Consider the following 18,961-nt stretch of genomic DNA (forward strand, 5'->3'; position numbering starts at 1 on the left):
TGCTCTGGCGCATCGAGGCTTCTTGGTGAGGTGATTTTCAGTCTTCTCCTGCTGCGCTCGTTTTTAAGCCTTCACCCCAGGTGAGCCCTCAGTAAGCCGCCTTCTCTCTCTGCCCCTGTTCACACAGCCTGTTTTGCAACAGTAGTCTCCGGAAACTGCTGGCAGGACACAACCGGCTGGCCAGGCTTCCTGAGAGGCTGGAAAGGACCTCCGTGGAGGTCTTGGATGTGCAACACAACCAGCTTCTGGAGCTGCCGCCCAGCCTCCTGATGAAGGCCGACAGGTAAAGCCGCGGGTTTGCTCTGCTTGTTCACTGACTTGTGAAATGCCTCTTCGTTAGCAGGCTTGTCTCAGCTGTGTTAGTCACTCAGTCATGTCCAGCGCTTTGTGACCCCATGAACTGCAGCCCACCAGGCTCCTCTATCCATGGAATTTTCTAGGCAAGAATACTGGAGTGGGTTGCCATTGCCTTCTCCAGGGGATCTTCCTGACCCAAGGATTGAACCTGGGTCTCCTGCATTGCAGGCAGATTCTTTAGCATCTGAGCCACCAGGGAAGCCCAGCCTTGTCTTAGGTGATCTCAGGCCATCTCAAGTGGAATTTGTGACTATCTGAGGCTTCCCTGGTGGCTCAGACAGAAAAGAATCCACCTGCAAGGCAGGAGACCCTGTTTTGATCCCTGGGTTGGGAAGATCCCTTGGATAAGGGAATGGCTACCCACTTATGACTATCTGTCTGCATTTGTGAAGAAAATGGTATTGCCAGCCACTTCCCTCACCATTTTGTGGGGATAGAGGCAGGAGTACCTTAGAGAGTCTTCCTTAATTTTGATTCCTTAAGTACAGTAAGCCGTGCATAAACAAGGCTGTGCTGTGGGCAGGGGCGGGGGGGGGGGTGTGTGATAGGATGAGAAGTTTGCTACCTGGTCAAAACCCTGCAGGTCACTCCCACTTAAGGGAATCATCTCAGGAGTCTCCCTTCTTGTCTCCACATATTTATGACTTTGGGCAACAGAGAGCTTTTCCAGAGTTTTTACTTTCTCTTTTTGGTAAATTTTTCTCATCTTTACCACGGTTTCCCCTCACATTTGAACTATTTTCTTTTTGGACCGAGTTTTTCTAAATTACTTGTTCACTAAGTATTAAAAGACATTGTTTTGATCCGAGGAGGAGGTTAGTTTAACCATTAAGTGAAAACTCTTTTCTGTGAGGAGTTACCATGGGCAGAACTTTCTTTCAGGAAAGCTGTAAGTAGCTGTGCATGTTAAATTACTTTGGAGCATCTTGTTTGCTTCAGAGCCCTTATGCATGAAACCGAAACGCTCCATAACCTGGTGGCCTGAACTGTGCTGGTCTCTGTGGATGTTTGTTTTAGTGAGTGGCCATAACTTCAGCAACAAGATGAAGGATCTGACTTTTACTATGCCTCATGATAAAGACAAAAGTTAAATTTAGTTTTGTGCTTCCCTAAGAGAAAGACATCATGATGGATCTTTTTGCTTTAAAAAATATTTCAGGATGTGTGGTTTTTTTGCTTTGATTTTGTGGGTGAAATAGCAATTGAAGAACTCTGGCTGTCCTGAACTGAATTAGATAACGGTCCCCAAGCCCCCAGGGCTCACCCTGCCATCGTACTCATCACACACACACTGTGTTTAATTTCTTGCTTGCTTGTCTAGCCCCACTCACAGATTACAAATGCTTAGGTTGTTTCTGTCGCTTATTGTTTGATCACTGAGTTCTGTCCGATTCTCTGTGACCCCATGGACTGTAGCTCGCCAGGCTCCTCTGTCCATGGGATTTCCCAGAAAAAATACTGGAGTGGGTTCCCATTTCTTTCTCCAGAGAATCTTCCCAGACCAGGGTTCAAACCCATGTCTCCTGCATGGTCAGGTGGGTTCTTTCCCACTGAGCCCCCAGGGAAGCCCTTCCCTGTCTTGACCGTTGTTAAATAGTGCTGCTGTGAGCTGGGATGCGTGTATCTTTTTGAACTAGAGTTTTCTGCAAATATATGCCCAGAAGCTGGACTGCATGGTCACTCTATCTTTAGTTTTTTAGGGAACCTCCATTCTGCTCCATAGTGGCTGCCCTGGTTCATGTTCCCACCAACGGTGTAGGAGCCTTTTTAAGATGTTCAGTAAACATTTGTTTAATGAAAGAGAGAAAATTTAAGGAATTTTAAATACTACCCTTGATCTTGGATTTGCATTTTTTTTTATTGATCCTCTTTTTTTAAAAGAAATCTTTTTATCCAGATGTAATTACTGATAATAAATGTGTACAACTCTTAAGCATACTGCTCCGTGAACTTTTACGTACATATATACCCCATAACCATCACCCAGATCGAAACAGAGAATATTTCCTTCATTCTTTTCCTTCTGTTTTCCTCACTGAAAAATTTATTCTCTGTACTTAATGTAAGTTACAGTGAATTCCTACTGGAACAGTTATTGAGAAGTAATGAGATTGTGAGGAAACGGGATTGCTCCTTTGTAACGGCTGGTGCTGTGTCATTGCCCTGACAAAGAGAACAGCATTTCAAGACCCTTTAAAGAATTGTTCTTCTTTTGCATTCATATGAAAAGACAGCGCACAGCCTAGCAGGAGCTCTAGTCTCATTTCTTATTGTTATGAATATAGGATGCAGTTTCTCCCCCTGCGGAGAATTCTGTGTCGTGTTGTAACCTTGTTTTCTTTCCTGAGGCTAGCTAGGCAAAATCTGGGTGCAGTTCTGTAATGGGAGTCTACTTTTTCTCTTGGGGGATGTACGCCAAATTGGTAGAAAAAAAATAGGTAGATGCATTTGGGTTTTAGGAGTCTTTGAGATAAAACTGAACTCTGGGTCTTGTAAGGTCGTGGCTCGCAGAGAAGGTAAATAGAGCTGGAACTGTCCAGTAGATAGTAATCACTCTTGTTCATTTCTGAGGATTTAATTCTAAAGGGACACTTGTATATGCGTTGCATTCTGAGGCGTCGGTAAGCAGTCTCTGAGTCTCCCAGGTTCCAGGTGCCTCTGACGGCATGTGTCTGGGGGTGTGTACAGTGGTCCAGGAGACGCTATGTCCATGTTCAGATGTGTCACTTGAGGAGCTTGTTCAGATGAGGCCGTCCTGCGACCCCTGGGGTCGGGAACTGCTGCGCGGACTGTTGCCTTGTGGCCCTCTGCCGGTCCCCCGTGTTGCCTAGGCTGTACAGTCCCAAATAGACAGGGCTGACTGTATGAGCTGGAATATTTCTAGTCACACAGTGTGAAAACCTCAGGACCCGAGTTGAGCCTCTGAAGGAGGACCCTTCTACCCAGGGAGGCAGAGGAAGCTGAACCTGCAAGTGAGAACTAAAGGGTTAGGAACGCCCTTGGCCGAATGCACAGGCCTGTCCAGGGCCAGCTTTGTTTTGAAAAGCAGGGCTGTCTTGGGGGACGTAGGCAGCCTCCGCGGGTCTTGGGAGGACGGCAGGCCGTGTTCAATGCGGCTCTGGCCCCGGAGTGTTCTGGAGTAAGGGGCCGAGGCGACTGGGAAGGGCAGGCGTCCTGCTTCTCTCCTGTGAGAGAAAAGCAAGCGACCCACAGGGGCTGAAGTGAGAAGCGTTCCAGAAGGCACGCTGTCCTCGTTTTCCAAGAATGCAAGAGCTGCATCTTCGGTTTGAGTCTCTGGGGCAGACTGGGTTATGAAAAGGGTGGGTGAAGTCGATGAGGTCTTTTTTGAACGACGTTCTTGTATTATCTCACTCGTTGGAAGACAAGAAAAACAGACCTTTTAAAAATTGAAATATGGTTGACTTACAATATTATATTAGCTTAAGGTGTACAATGGCATAGTGATTCAATTGATGTTTATAGGTGACATGCTATACGAAGTTATGATAAAAATACTGATTTTATTCCCTCTGTTGTACCATACTATTTACTGCCTCTTAAAGGGTTAGTACTTTTTTCTACTTATCCCATTTCCAAAACCTAAGTAATTGGGGTTTTATCTACCTACTTTAAGATTTTTTAATTGAGATTAATTAAGATTTTACGTTGATGCATAATTTACATTCAAGAAAATGTAGGGATAGAGTATATTTGGCTTGATTAGTCTGAGGGGAAGGAATAAACTACTACCGACGTTGTTGGGAGTAGGTCAGCCTAAAGACATGAAGCTTAAAATATTAAAAGAGGGCTTTTTAGGAGACAATCGTCACAAGCCCCTTGCAGGTGGTTTCAGCTGTGATTTGTTTTCATTTACTTGGTTCAGGATGGCCGGTGTCTTACTGACTTTGTTGGTTTATGTCACCGGTTTGGGTGCTGCAGGAAGTTGAAAAATGACTAACCCTCAAGGTACTTACAGCCTAATGCCGAGTTTAAAATAGCTGCACAATAAACTAATAAAACATGGGGTTAGAGGGAAAAGAAGAATGTAAATGATAGGGTTGGTTTTCATTTAGGCTCCTGGTATGCAGAGCAGCTTTCTGTTGTATAATACAGAGCTTTGTATTTGGCAGATGGCTCCAGGCAGCGATGAAACTGCTTCAGTTCTCCTTCCATTCAGTTTGCTTCATAGTACAAATCTTTAAAAATATATGTAGATGCTCACTTTTTCTTTCTTTCTTTTTTTCTGGTAATAAATTATTGTTACCAGTTCTGTGGTTATGTAACTGAGGAAAAGGCCTGAATATATAAGTCTTCGTGTCAGACTTTATTTTTTGGGGCTCCAAAATCACTGCAGATGGTGATTGCAGCCATGAAATTAAAAGATGCTTACTCCTTGGAAGGAAAGTTATGACCAACCTAGACAGCATATTCAAAAGCAGAGACATTACTTTGCCAACAAAGGTCCGTCTAGTCAAGGCTATGGTTTTTCCAGTGGTCATGTATGGATATGAGAGTTGGACTGTGGAGAAAGCTGAGCGCCGAAGAATTAATGCTTTTGAACTGTGGTATTGGAGAAGACTCTTGAGAGTCCCTTGGACTGCAAGGAGATCCAACCAGTCCATTCTGAAGGAGATCAGCCCTGGGTGTTCTTTGGAAGGACTGATGCTAAAGCTGAAACTCCAGTACTTTGGCCACCTGATGCGAAGAGTTGACTCATTGGAAAAGACTCTGATGCTGGGAGGGATTGGGGGCAGGAGGAGAAGGGGACGACAGAGGATGAGATGGCTGGATGGCATCACTGACTCGATGGACGTGAGTCTGAGTGAACTCTGGGAGTTTGTGATGGACATGGAGGCCTGGCGTGCTGCGATTCATGGGGTCGCAAAGAGCCGGACACAACTGAGTGACTGAACTGAACTGAACTGAAGTTAGAAATGGTTTAGTTTGTTCTCTAGATAGAACTTGTGCTTGGAAGCTTCATGAGAGGTCAGAAAAACATGTGTTATTGGAGAGAGCAAAAGGTTGAACTCTCTTTCTAGGGAGATTTCTTTAGTTCTGAATCTGGCTGCTAAAACACAGTATCATGGTTTTAATTGCATAATATTGTCTGTGAGATATTACAGCTTTGGGATGGTGTCTTTTGATCTGCTTGACCTGGTAGCAGTTAACTGGAGAAGAGAGAGGAATCTAAATTAGACGACTTGTGGTGATATCCTCGGCTTCCTCTGAGAACTTCAGGCCAGTTTTCCCCCATACTTTTGTTTTTTGGCCGTGCTGGGTCTCCGCTGCTGCTGGGGCTCTTCCCTGGTTTGGGGGGGCGGAGGCTGCTCTTGGCTGCGCTGCACGGCTTCTCGGTGCTGTGGGCCCCCCGTTGCAAAGCACGGGTATAGGGCACGCCAGCTCAGTGGTTGTGCTTCCAGAGCGCCTTCAGACCGCATGTATTAAAATTCTTATGGCGTGAATCAGCAATTTAAGTTTATGAGTTTACTCTCCATGTTTTTCTTTGAATGTTGTGTCTTTTGACTGGCAGCTCAATAACTGTAGACAGATGTGAAGTATGTTGGACCATATTTGCCGATCAATGGACTGTGGTTTTGTATCTTGTGATCAAGACAGGACTTGGTTCTGTGAGGGAAACTGGCAAATATTCTAATCTGGATCTTAACTGGCCTAGTCCTCCCATCTTACTGAAGTTGAGAATTTTCTTGATGGAAACCCCCAAAAGAGTTTCAGATAATCAGTGGCGTTCAGCAGATGGGCAGGAGTGGCGTGCTGCCCCGTGGGTCACCGGGCTGGGTGGGTGGGTGCCGCCCCGTGGGTCAGCGGGCTGGCTGGGTGGGCGCCGCCCCGTGGGTCACCGGGCTGGCTGGGTGGGCGCCGCCCCATGGGTCAGCGGCCTGGGTGGGCGCCGCTGTCCTGCTGCTGCTCCTGAGAGCTTGGCGGTGGCTGATTCCTGGGCCATTTTGCGTTTGCACTCTTATGTCATGGCCAGAGAACTGCTTCTGATGAGATAAGTCTAAGTAACAAAGCCACAAGGGGCCCTTTATAGGAGAGTTATAGATTCCTGTTATAAGTGGAGATTAGGGTCTGTTTTTTCCCCCTGGTTGGAGCAAAACAAGGTATTTTCAGGGGACGGGAAGAAGGAGAGAGAGTATGTACAAATGAAGTACGTGGTAATTATTAAAATATCCCCAGAATATTAGTCACATTACAAGACCATAAGTTTTAGTGACTCAGACAGAATGGGTGTAAATATCAAAGGGACTAAAAGGGAATAGAAGATTTGGGAAAGCGTGATCAATTGACCATGACAACTGGTGCCTTTTGGCAAAGATAGAAAATTTCTGACATTTTGAAGAGCTAGATTGCCTGTATTATTTTTCCTAAGGGAAGAGAGCTATCTTGTGAAGTTCTGATGTTTTGATAGCCATAGTGAAATAGAATAGTGTTTCTCAAAGGGTGTTCAGGATCCCCTAGATTACCTACTAAACATGCATTTTTCTGGCCATTTTCTCATTTCTACTGACTCAACTTGGCCAGTCACCAGAATTCTTAATTCTGTATCGATTTTTGAAGCCTGTGTGCTGTGCTTAGTCATTCAGTCACATCCAACTCTTTGCAACCCAATGGACCACTCTAGCCCCCCAGATTCCTCTGTCCAAGGGGATTCTCCAGGCAAGAATACTAGAGTGGATTGCCATGCCCTCCTCCATTGAAACCTTGCCCTGACCTAATTAATAAGAATATTTGGGAGGTAAAGTTGAGAATCACAGGCCTTCCGGAATGAGACATCACTTTTGTGTGTTTTTGCTAGAAGTGCATTACATTATTCTAATGATAATAAAACATCAAACAAATCTAAATTGAGAGACATTCCACAAAAGGTACTTTTTTAAAGTGTCAAGGTCATTTGAAACAAATTACACTGATTAGAGGAGACGCATGAGGCACGATAAGGAAATGGAATGTGCAGTCCTCAGTTGGATTCTGGAGCAGAGAGGGGACGTGTGTGGGGTGACTGGCTGAGTCAGGAGAAGGGCTTAGATTAGCTTACAGCGTTGCCTCAGTGTTGGTTCTTAATATAATTACACTTAATTTTTAAAGTTAATCCTTTTTGAGTTCTTGTTCAGCAGGTCTTCCATCTGTATGACCTTTGTTCCCTTGCCCTGTAGGCTTATGATCTTTATTGCCCAAGCCAGGCACGTTTTCAGACCTTGCCAAATAATAACGTGTGCATTCTGTTAGGCTGTGCGCATGTACTTTCTCTTCCCATGCAGTCTCACTATTAAGCGGCGTTGCTATACAATGAATAATTGGCATCCTTTTTTCAAACTGGTAAGTGGGGATGTAGTAATTTAGTGGGTTTCTACCAGCACTTAAAAATGGGATAGAAAATATCAGTGTAAGACAGAGTAAGGTTAAATACTGTTGCAGGAAACTTTTGTTTTGTTTATATGTGTGTATTTTGCATCTTCACTAGGTGGTCATGTAAAATGTTGTGCTCTTAGTTGCCACTAATGAAAAGTTTGAAAGTCCCTGCTTTAAGAGCTACCAGTCTTTTGAAGATAGATGAAGTTGTTAAAAGCATTGCGTTGTGTAAACACATCAGAAGTAATTTAGAGCATTTTGTTTGACACCTCTTAAGGATTTTTAGGGCCAGAAATCAGGGGGTTGTATAAAAGTTAAAAGGATTTCACTGTGCTTAGGGTCTTAAGCTTTTGCATTTTTAATAGACCACAAGTCACAGTACCTATCTGCATAAAAAATAATTCGAATGCAGAATACCTGGTCTGCCTGCAAATACATAGATCTGTGGTGGCACCGATCCTATGCTTCGTTTCAAGGACAGAATTTAGCTGTAAAATTTAAGGGTGTGCTGGGAATTACTAAAAAAAAAAAAAAAAAACAAAAACAGAAGCAAAACAGAAAACCCTAGAGGAGCCAGAACAGACGGACAGAATGTGCCAGGGAAGAACAGAGGGATTGCTCAAGAACCAGGAAGCGGGTTTGTCCCCTGCGCCGTGGGCAGCTCTCCAGATGCTTCAGGGCAGGAATCCTGTGTGAGTGTCCTTTCTCTGCGGCGTCACACTCTCTGCTGAGGAACGGTTTGAGTGCTGTGCCGTGTGTCCCGTTATTTTAGGGATGGAGTTTGAAGTGTATATGGTGTGTGTGTGTGGTCTTCACACTGCCCAGCAGGTGCTCTGCTTGACCTCCAGGGTTTTGGGGGAAGATGACATGAAAATGTCCTCAGGAAAATGTTTTATTATTTCTGTTTCTGTCAGTTACATTTTGGAGAATTGTATTAGGTAATCGTGGGCTTTCTTGGGGCTTCCCTCGTGGCTCAGATGGCAAAGATCTCTGGGTCGAAAAGATCCCTTGGAGAAGGGAATGACTACCCACTCGAATGACTACCCACTCCGCTCTTCTTATCTGGCAAATCCCATGGACAGAGGAGCCTGGCAGGCTACAGTCCATGGGGTCGCACAGAGTCATACATGACTGAGCGACTGAACACTGCCCCTTTCAGTCTTTAAGATCAGTGAGATCTGGGTTTATTTCTGATTCTGTCACTAATTTCCCAAGTGGCGTTAGTGTCAGAACCTGCCTTCCAGCATGGGAGGCGAAAGAGACACTGGTCTTTCGGAGCTTCCCTGGTGGCTCAGGATAGCAAAGATCCCTGAGTTGGGAAGATCCCCTGGAGAAGGGAATGGCAACCCACTCTAGTATTCTGGCCTGGAGAATCCCATGGACGGAGGAGCCTGGCGGGCTATAGTCCATGGGGTCAAAAAGAGTTGGACATGGCTGAGCCCACGTGCGCACACACACACAGCCACTAATTACTGTTTAACAGCAGCCAAGTAATTTGACTTTTCTCAGCTTCAGTTTGTCTTCTGTGAAATAGAGCAGGGGCATCTCTGGACAGTGGGGGTATTGGATGAAACAGGAAATCGGAAGAAGCACTTTACCGGAAGACGGCAATGACACACGACTACTTTTCTCGGGTCTTTATGAGGGTTGAGTCGTGAAGGGGGTTCTTATGGATCAAAGTCTTCATGGCGTATTAAACAAGTCTTTTATGCAGTTACTGCAAAAATCTACAAGGGAGAAGCTTGAGGACGTTCTCCCATACCATACGGAGTTGAGACCTAACTCAGTGCTTTAGGAATTTAACTCTCCGAAGGTTTTGAAAGCAGAGGAGGGTAGGGTTTTACACCCTATTTATTGAGTAAAACTGTTATCCAGACTGGAGACATTTTACAGAATTAAAGCAGTTGCTCACTCTGATGGATAGAACACGTAGACGATTAAACCAACTTGATCTGCCTTCTGCTGAAATGTGCGGCTGTGTGACAGGTGTGTTTATTTCTTGAAGGGTGGGCATTGAATTTAATTTCCCTGAGACGATTATAATCAGAAATGCTTTTAGGCCAGTTGTTTGCTCTGTGACCATTAACTAACAAGATGATTCAGTCAGGCTTGATTCAGTTCAAACTCAGTCTTTCAAAACCAGCCATGTAGTTTCAACTTAGTTTTATTTCCTGGAGGGATGGAATGTGGGATCCTCCACCTCAGCTTCCCATAAAGCGTGTATAAGCTTCAGTACAGGCACATTTCAACAAGATGAGTGGACAAGTCTTTCTGGAAATCACTTCCGTGTTGTAAGGATTTTTAAAGTTCCTTTAGTAGTTTTCTAGGTGAGCATTCACTAGTCAGTCTTTTTTCCTTTTTCAAAACAAATTTCCTTCTTTTTTTTCCTGGCCTAAAAATAATGCAAATATTCATGAGTTAATTTATTTTCTTTTCATATGTTTATAACTACATATTTCCTAGAGAATTGTGTTTTAATGAGATTGTCCGAGTTTCTCAGTTAGCCCTATTCCAAAATGTTTTAGGGCAATGCATTTTAATGTTTTATAATTCTACACTGGAGAAATCCTAACAGGGTATTTAAGTCAGGTGATAAAACGAAAGTCGTAAAAGAGCTTTAAAGAACTATGGTGCTGGAATGGGTTTCCTTCCTAGTTCAAAACCATTTCAGAAACTTCATGAATGACCTTTATTTTCTTCTCTGTAGCACACACGACTGTAATTTCCCATGACTATTTATGGTCTGTACAGCCCTTTTCTAACTTCCTCTTTTTTTTTTTTTTAAATGTCAACAGAATATGTGTTTCGTTAATGGAAAATGTTCTATTTGGGGGAAGCTGCTTTTCCTTAGCTATGTCATGGAGTTGTGTGCGTGTGTGTGTGTGTGTAAGTGTGGGGGCTGCAAGATCAGAGAGTATTGAATTAGTGGATTGAAAGCTTGGAACGACAGTCTTGGTGGTGACTCCTGAATACAGAGCCTTCTTTTTATCCTCGATTAAAAATATCTGTACCTGGTATTCCAGAGTCTTTCTTCTTAAGGAAGATTTTATTCTTTTTTTAATTAAGTTATGGTAAAATAGTCCCGAATTGAATGCAGAATGTGTCAAACCTGGGTGGTTTTGAAATGAGAGAAAGTCGGTTCATTAACATAGTGGTTCGTTCCAGGTAGGGGTTGGGGAACAAGGCAGCTTTGGCCTTGGGGACCGTGGCAGGTGGGTCCTGTGGGCTGGACAGTGCTCAGTCACTGCGGCCCCACGATGGAGCGCCCGTGCTGGAGATCACCGGGACGCAGCAGGGTTGTCTGTCTGCCCAGGTCCTGCTCCGCCCTTCGCTTCCCTTTTCAGTGACTGGGAGCCTGATCCCAGCAAGGATTCTGTTTCAGTTCTCCAGCTTTGCATTTTCTATTTATCTGTGTTTCACAGTAACTAAGGAAGTATTACAGTTTTTGACAGTTTTAGTTATCTCAAGTATAAAAACATTCTTCAAGTTTAGCTGTTGTTCACACTATCATTTGGGTTACTGATAGTGTATATTAATACGTGTTTCCATGTAAATTTTATTAAAGTATAATATAAATACAGAAATGGGACCATAAGTATGAAAGTGTCAGTTGCTCACTCGTGTCCAATTCTTTGCAACCCCCATGGACTGTAGCCCGCCAGTCCATAGCATTCTCCAGGCGAGAGGACTGGAGTGAGTAGCCCATTTCCTTCTACTGCAAGTATACTACTTGATAAACGTTCTCAAAGTGAACACACTCATGTGACCAGCACCGAGAGTGAGAACCAGAGCTGTATCATACTGGAAAAATTAGAAGCTATCTTCTAGACACTGCCTCCCTTCCCTGACTTTTAATATTGTAGATTAAGTTTGCCTGATTTTGAACTCTGTAATTATGGAATCATGCAGTGTATCCTGTTATCTAGATTCTCTTATTAGTATCATATTTTTTAGATCCATCCTATTGATACATGTAGTTCTTCATTTTCACTACTATACAGTATTCCATTCTTTTACTAGAGAACAAATTATCTCGTGCAGTTTTGAATATATGTCAGTAAAATATGGTTTATACAGCATACTGAAAAGGACTTAGTCACTATTTGATTTAGTTATATTGTGATCTAACATCTAATTGTTTTATTGCTATGAAAACTTTTATTTTAAAATAGGCAATTGTGTTTCTCTTTCTTAAGACAGAATATTAGCTTTACCTTATCACTCTCCTTTCTACTCCCCACCAGCTACAAAATATGACTTGCTTTTTCTTTTGTACTTCCATAAAAATTTATTTCTAGGGAATTCCCTGGAAGTCCAGTGGTTAGGACTCCATTCTTCCACTGCAAGGGGCAAGGGTCAGGGGCCTCAGATCCTGCAAGCCACACAGTTGTGACCAGGAAAAACAAACAAACAAAATTGATCTCTATCTCTTTGTAGTTAACACATTTAGGCAATTATTGTGTTCAGTATAGATTGTGGAGTCATATATCTATATGCCTGCCAAAGCTAAAACCTATCTTTAAATTCGTGTTTCTAAACCCAGTTTCCAGTATGGTAGGTATCCGTCAGGAAACTTCTAGATTTGTTGAGAATTCTGGGGTGGAGCTCTGGCTTACCAGCACGATTTTGTTGTGTTTGTCATCGTAGCCTGAGATTCCTGAATGCATCTGCAAACAAATTGGAAACTCTCCCTCCAGCCACACTTTCAGAGGAGACCAACAGCATCTTACAGGAGTTGTATTTGACGAACAACAACCTCACAGATAAATGTGTGCCCTTGTTAACCGGACACCCCCATCTGAAGATTCTTCACATGGCCTACAACCGACTTCAGAGTTTTCCCGCAAGGTAAAAGAAGATTACAGAGTGACATCCTTCATTGCATTTATGGGTTCATAGACGAAAAGGCAAAAACTAAAATGTTTAGTTTCCAAATAGTGTAAAGCTTATTCCTCTTTTCTATAAGCCATTATCAACATTCCACTAAAGAGGAATGTTTATTTTTCTAATATGAATGTATCCAAGGACCCAGTTGCTAGACTGGTCTTACGATTTTGAAACAAAATATGTTATTTACAGGTATGTTTTTTCTTTTGATTAATTTTTAAAAAATTAACAGTATGGCGAGTGAGAATTAGAACCTTAACTAGGAACCTGAAGGTTCTTAATTAGCTAATAGCTTTGTATTTGTGTTTATGGTATAAAAAGCAGTGGTGGCTTATTTGATCATAGAAACTGTGACACTGGAAATAATTTATGGCTCTCAGAAAATTCCACTTTTAAGTCTGTTTGAATTTGAATTTGTAATCTGGGAAACAGCAGCACTGTGTCTTGCTTTGAATGAATCTGCACACGGAGCCTGCTGTGGGGGACTTACTCTGCTTCTGTGTCATTGGCATTTATCCATTTAACAAGTCAGGTCCTAGAACTCGTATCCACACACCAAAGAAGCAAACACTAACCCCTGTGGTATTCTGCTGTTAACTGCAGCTTAGCATTGGGCCAAAGCAGAATACTGCCACAGCCTCCCTCTGTGGCCATCAAGGTTAGCAGTCTGTTGAAGCCCTTACTAAAACGGGGAGGCCCAGATATGCATTGACTTCTAGTATTGCTTTATTTTGTAGTATACATTTATTTTCTCCCACTCATTTGGTGTTAATGTTTAAGTTTTTCTTTCTTTTTTCTTTTTAATTGTTATGTATTTTTCTTTTACTATGGAATGAGGTGATATTTTTAGAAGAAAACATGGTGGTCCCATAAGAATAACACCCCTGAAAGGGCTCCCCGTCCTGTGAGATGGTTAGAGGCCAAGCACGGCCATCCCCTCAAGCTCTGAGGGTTCCCCCGCGCGACCCAGGCCACTGGTGACCGCCCTAAATACAGAAACTTGGTTTCTTTTCCACCTTCATTCTATGTTGAGGCATGGAAATTTCTTTAACATTTTCTTCCTTGGGCCTGATTTCCATATTTTGAATCTTTTTTCATGCCTGTTGCTTATTGATTTCTTCCCATTTCTTTTCAAAATATGTGACATATTCAAATAACAATCTCTTACAAATTCAGGCTGTCAGACATGGATTACTTCACAGTCTGTACATACAGGGGTGTTTGTAGCGTATCCTAACACCATGTTGAATGTTTATGATATTAAAAGATCTGATTTCATCAGGTAAAAACTTAGTTCTTGTATCTTTAGTATATATCTTCAAGCAATCAAATAAAGTAACATTTATTTTTGAGAGATAACAGAAGGGCAGTAAAGGGTTTCTCGCTAAATTGTTTGGATGGTTTGTTGTGACACGTGAAACCGCAGCAGGCAGGTAAGATGCCAGTAACTGGGTGCCTGTCAAGACTCCGGCATCGCCGCGGTGGAAAAGCAGTCAGAGGAGCCGAGGGGTGCACCTGGGGCTGGCGGTGGGGGCGGGGGAACTCTCTCCCTCTAGATTTACAGAAAATATAGGAAACCCCTAACTCTGGAATTTTTTTTATTTGGTTACTGTAATTATTGATTAATATAACTAATGTTAATTCTAGACTATAGGTTAAGATTAAACAATAAGAAACATGTAAAATATCATATATGAAACGAGTTGCCAGTCCAGGTTCGATGCACAATGCTGGATGCTTGGGGCTGGTGCACTGGGATGACCCAGAGGGATGGTATGGGGAGGGAGGAGGGAGGAGGGTTCAGGATGGGGAACACATGTATACCTGTGGTGGATTCATTTTGATATTTGGCAAAACTAATACAATTATGTAAAGTTTAAAAATAAAATAAAATTAAAAAAAAAAAGAAAAGAAAACTCCACAGAACTGCAAAAGCCCAACATAGAGGCAGAGGTTTATAACAACAACAACAAAAAAAAAAAAAAAAAAAAGACATCCTTAAACAAAAACATTAAATTATATTCAAAGTGAAAGTCGCTCAGTAGTGTCCAACTCTTTTGAGACCCCATGGACTGTATAGTCCATGGAATTCTCCAGGCCACAATACTGGAGTGGGTAGCCTTTCCCTTCTCCAGGGGATCTTCCCAACCCAGGTATCGAACCCAGGTCTCCTGCATTACAGGTGGATTCTTTAGCAGCTGAGCTATCAGGGAAATTATATTAGGGTGTGTTATTAAGGTAAAGTCAGAAAGGTGCTTTCTTTGTAGATATTTAGCAGAAGTTGAGAGAAATTTCTTTGGGTACAGATTGAATTTGGCTCAGCCACAAGGTCTCTCAGTGGCTCAGACAGTAAAGAATCCACCTGCAATGCAGGAGACCTGGGTTTGACCCCTGGGTGGGTTGGATCCCCTGGGGAAGGGAATGACTACCCACCCCAGTATTCTTGCCTGGAGAATTCCGTGGACAGAGGAGCCTGGTGGGCTACAGTCTGTGGGGTCTCGAAGAGTCCGACACAACTGAGTGACTGACACACTCATGCAGACAGTTTCGAGGTGATCCGGGTGCCCGTCAGCATTCTCCTCCTCAGCACCACTTCCTTATCACACGTGATGTCAGAGGAATTTGGGGAGTGGGTTTCAGGAGAAAGCATATCTTCATATACACCTTCCCGCTTCTCCTCTGTATCCCCTTGAGGTCTCAGTGCCAGTACAAAGAAACCCTACTCTTAAACTAAGCTCTTTAAAGCACATATACTGGATTAATGCAGACTTTTGACCCATTCAAGTAGGATTTTCACTGAAGTTCAGACTAAGCCACATAGCAAAGTGATTGTTGTCAGGATAACTTAATTCACACACAGAGTTTTAATAGGAAAAGGACATCCGTTTTTCTTCTTGTTGCCAATTTAAAGAGTTGAAGCTAAGACTTTTTGTTTTGTAGTAAGAAAAGTGTTAGTTTCTCAGTCCTGTCCAGCTCTTTGCGGCCCCATGGACTGTAGCCCACCAAACTCCTCTGTCCTTGGAATTCTCCAGGCCAGAATGCTGGAGTGGGTTGCCATTTCCTACTCCAGGGGATCTTCCTGACCCAGTGATTGAACTCAGGTTTCTGAACTCGGGTTTCTTGTGTCTCCTGCATTGCAAGCAGATTCTTCGCTGTCTGAGCCACCAGGGAAGCCCCTGTAGTAAGAAAAGAGGTGTTAAAATACTTTGATTGTCAAAAACAGTAGTGAAAAAGTGATTCAACAAATCATTTGTTAAAATGATTCCGAGTGAATCTTTAAAGAATCTTCAGACTAAATTACCCTTTGGTTCTCATTATCTATTATTAGTATTTTCTTTTTAAATTTCTTTCTAGTTACTTTGTGATTTGTCCACCTTGGATTTTCTCTTTTTTTTTTTAGTAAAATGGCAAAACTGGAGGAACTTGAAGAGATTGACCTCAGTGGGAATAAACTGAAGGCCGTGCCGACGACCATCATGAACTGCAGGCGCATGCACACCGTGACGGCTCACTCCAACTGCATCGAAGTCTTCCCTGAGGTGATGCAGCTCCCGGAGATCAAGGTATGTGGTCCGAGCCATGACCCCCAGCCTCAGGCCGAAGACGTGCTTCCTGTGAGTCACCGGCTCAGGATGCCGGCACCCTCCGCCGGGTTCCTCGGAGTGAGGACGCCTCTGTTGTTCTTGCTCCATCCCTCCTCGCTGCTGGGCCACGCTGCTGAATTGGCCGAGGCGGGAAACCAGTAAACAAGAAGCCCTGGGCTGGGAGTGGGGAAGGTGGCTCAGAGGCCAAGAGTCTGCCTGCAGAGACATGGGAGACTGGGAAGACGCCCCGCTGGAGGGAATGGCCGCCCACTGCAGGGTTCTTGCCTGGGGGTCCCGTGGACACAGGAGCCTGGTGGGCTACCGTCCGTGGGGTCACAAGGGATCGAACACAACTTGCGACTGGACATGAGCCGCATGGCCACCTCGCTCGTTCCCGTCTAACAGCACCTGTCGCACCTTTTTCCAGGGTGTCTGTGAGACTCAGAGACTGAGCCAGGCTTGATGGGAGTTTGAAAGAGCCAGCAGCACCCCGCACCCCACGCCCCGATTAAACAGCGGCATCCCCATGGCGCTGTGGGGTAGTAGCAAGTCCCTGTGCAGATGTAGTCTCACTGCTGTTTAAAGACCAGACATGCGCTTCAGTTGAATGATGCTGGCAGAACACGTAGTATCTCCCATTTGGTAGGCAAGGAAGCTGAGGTGCTGAAAAAGAAGGTGGTCTGTGTCAGTGAAGACAGCAGCTTGGTGGCAGAGGCTTTCTACACCTCATGACTGTGGCAGTCCCACGGGACGAAAGCAGTTCAGTAGCAGGAGCGTCACCTAACAGTTGTGTTTTTTTTTTGGGGGGGGGCGCAAAGAGTAAGAAGTTCTTCCATTTGTGTCTCAGCATTTCTGATTATTAGTTTTATGCTTAATAAAGAAAAAAAACTCTGGTTATAGACTCAGGATATATTCTCATCTCCTAAAAAGGAACAAATGTCATCCTGTTTGAAATCACTTTGAATAGCATGAACGATTTTTCATCACAGGAGTACATTTATGTGGTTGGGGTGTGTACGAGCCATGTGTTGTGTGTGTGTGTGTGTGTTTGCTTTAGGCCATGAAGTATTCTACGTTGAGCGCTGTAATCTCGTGTATGACTGTGGCATTTTGGAATACTTACTGAAAACTCGCAGGATTTTTCTTTTTTTTGCCATGCCGTCTGGCTCACGCGATCTTAGTTCCCCGACCAGGGGTGGAACCTGGACCCCTGCAGTGGAGGCACAGTCTTAACCACAGCACCGCCAGGGAAGTCCCAGAAGTATTCTGTTTTTACTTTATAGTACCTTTTACAGTGGGTAAGAGGTGGGCTTCTGAAGGGAATAGATCTGGAGTTGGATTCCAGCTCAAAGTCCCTTAATTGTTCTGTTTCCTCATCTGTACAATGAGGGAAAGAACAGCACAGAGTCGCAGTGTTGCTGTGAGGATGAAATGGAATAAAACGTGCAGAGCATCTGAGAGATAAGTAAGAACTCTAGCGAAAGCGCTAAATGTGGACCATCATTAGTGACGAGGCCTCCTTAGGGGTCAGCTCTGATGTTGATTATATGGAGCAACTGTTTTGGCTGATGATCAACAGAATCCAGGAAGCCTGTCACTTAAGCCCAGGCTTCTCTGATTCCAGCACAGGAGCCGTGCTGACAGCTGAGCCTGCCGGGGGCTACTAGCCGGCCCATCCTGGGAAGGGGGTGTGGTGTGTCTCGGGGGCTCATTAAACAGGGCCCTGTGCACCCCGGCCTCTCGGTTAACCTCCCGTGTGCTGCTCTTACTGTCTGCACCTGTCTTTTAATATTACTGAACTCTTAGCTGTTGATTTTTTTGTTTTTAAGTATCTGGTTTAAAATGCAGATAGACGTTTACATTTTTCAAGTTTTGACTAGGTTTTGCACAATGTGAATGTTGTCCTGCAAAAGCAAACTTTCTCTTAGGCCCTTGCTTGGGCTCCCGGCCTTTAAATCAGCGCTGTTGTGTCTCATGTCAGCCCTTGCCTGCATCTGCCCTCTGCCCTGCTGGCAGCCTGTGTTGGGGTGTGGGGGGGGGGTGTGTGGCCGGAGGTGCAACAGTGGCTTGCGGGGTCTCAGCTCCTCCCCGGGTTTAAACCCAGGCCTCTGGCAGTGAACATGCAGGCTCCTAGCCACTGGACCCCCAGGGAAGTCCTAGAGCCACTTTTAAAACTTTACTTTTGGTATTATTTTTTAATAGTTTTTTTTTTAATCCCAGATATTATATTTTGGCATTTTCCTTGTGTCAAAAATGCCCAGTCTTTCTGATCCAGCAGTCCCATGACCAAGAGATGTTTTGTTGTTGGAGTTTTATTTCAGGGGGGGCGGTGATGAGCAGTATCAAGTATCCTTTACATACAAAAGTATGAACTTTGCAATCCTGGACAGATAGGGTTATTGAAAAAGTAATAGTTACGTTGTTTGAGAACTCTGGGTTGATATTTTAGTGTTATTTCGTATGAGAAACAACTCATTCATATTTCATATGAGACTATTTTAAGTAGCTGTGTAAGTATTTACACACATTTAAACCATCCAAAAGAAAACTCCTGATAAAAGTAGTGGCTGTAAACAAATGATAAAATACCGGAGTCGTTACCGCAAACTGAGCCCTAGAGCATGTTTTTAATGTAAAAGAAATCATTTTTTATAAGTTGAAATACTCTAGCCTATGTTAAAATTTTATTGTGGTTCAGAATTTTATTGCAGATGGTAAGAATCCATCCGCCTGCAATGCAGGAGACCCAGGTTTGATCCCTGGGT

At 43.7% G+C, this 18,961-nt stretch overlaps 1 protein-coding gene across 1 annotated transcript in view; it reads left to right on the forward strand.

Annotated features, from left to right (window-relative positions):
• Positions 1–18,961, forward strand: part of PHLPP1 (PH domain and leucine rich repeat protein phosphatase 1) — a 223,235-nt gene that overhangs the window by 179,115 nt on the left and 25,159 nt on the right. The window contains exons 10-12 of the mRNA XM_055559318.1: positions 128–283; positions 12,373–12,573; positions 16,013–16,175. Coding sequence (XP_055415293.1) covers positions 128–283; positions 12,373–12,573; positions 16,013–16,175 — 520 coding nt within the window. The remainder of the gene's footprint in view (positions 1–127; positions 284–12,372; positions 12,574–16,012; positions 16,176–18,961) is intronic.

The sequence above is a fragment of the Bubalus kerabau genome, chromosome 21, assembly GCF_029407905.1.
Source record: "Bubalus kerabau isolate K-KA32 ecotype Philippines breed swamp buffalo chromosome 21, PCC_UOA_SB_1v2, whole genome shotgun sequence".
Lineage (NCBI taxonomy): Eukaryota > Metazoa > Chordata > Mammalia > Artiodactyla > Bovidae > Bubalus > Bubalus kerabau.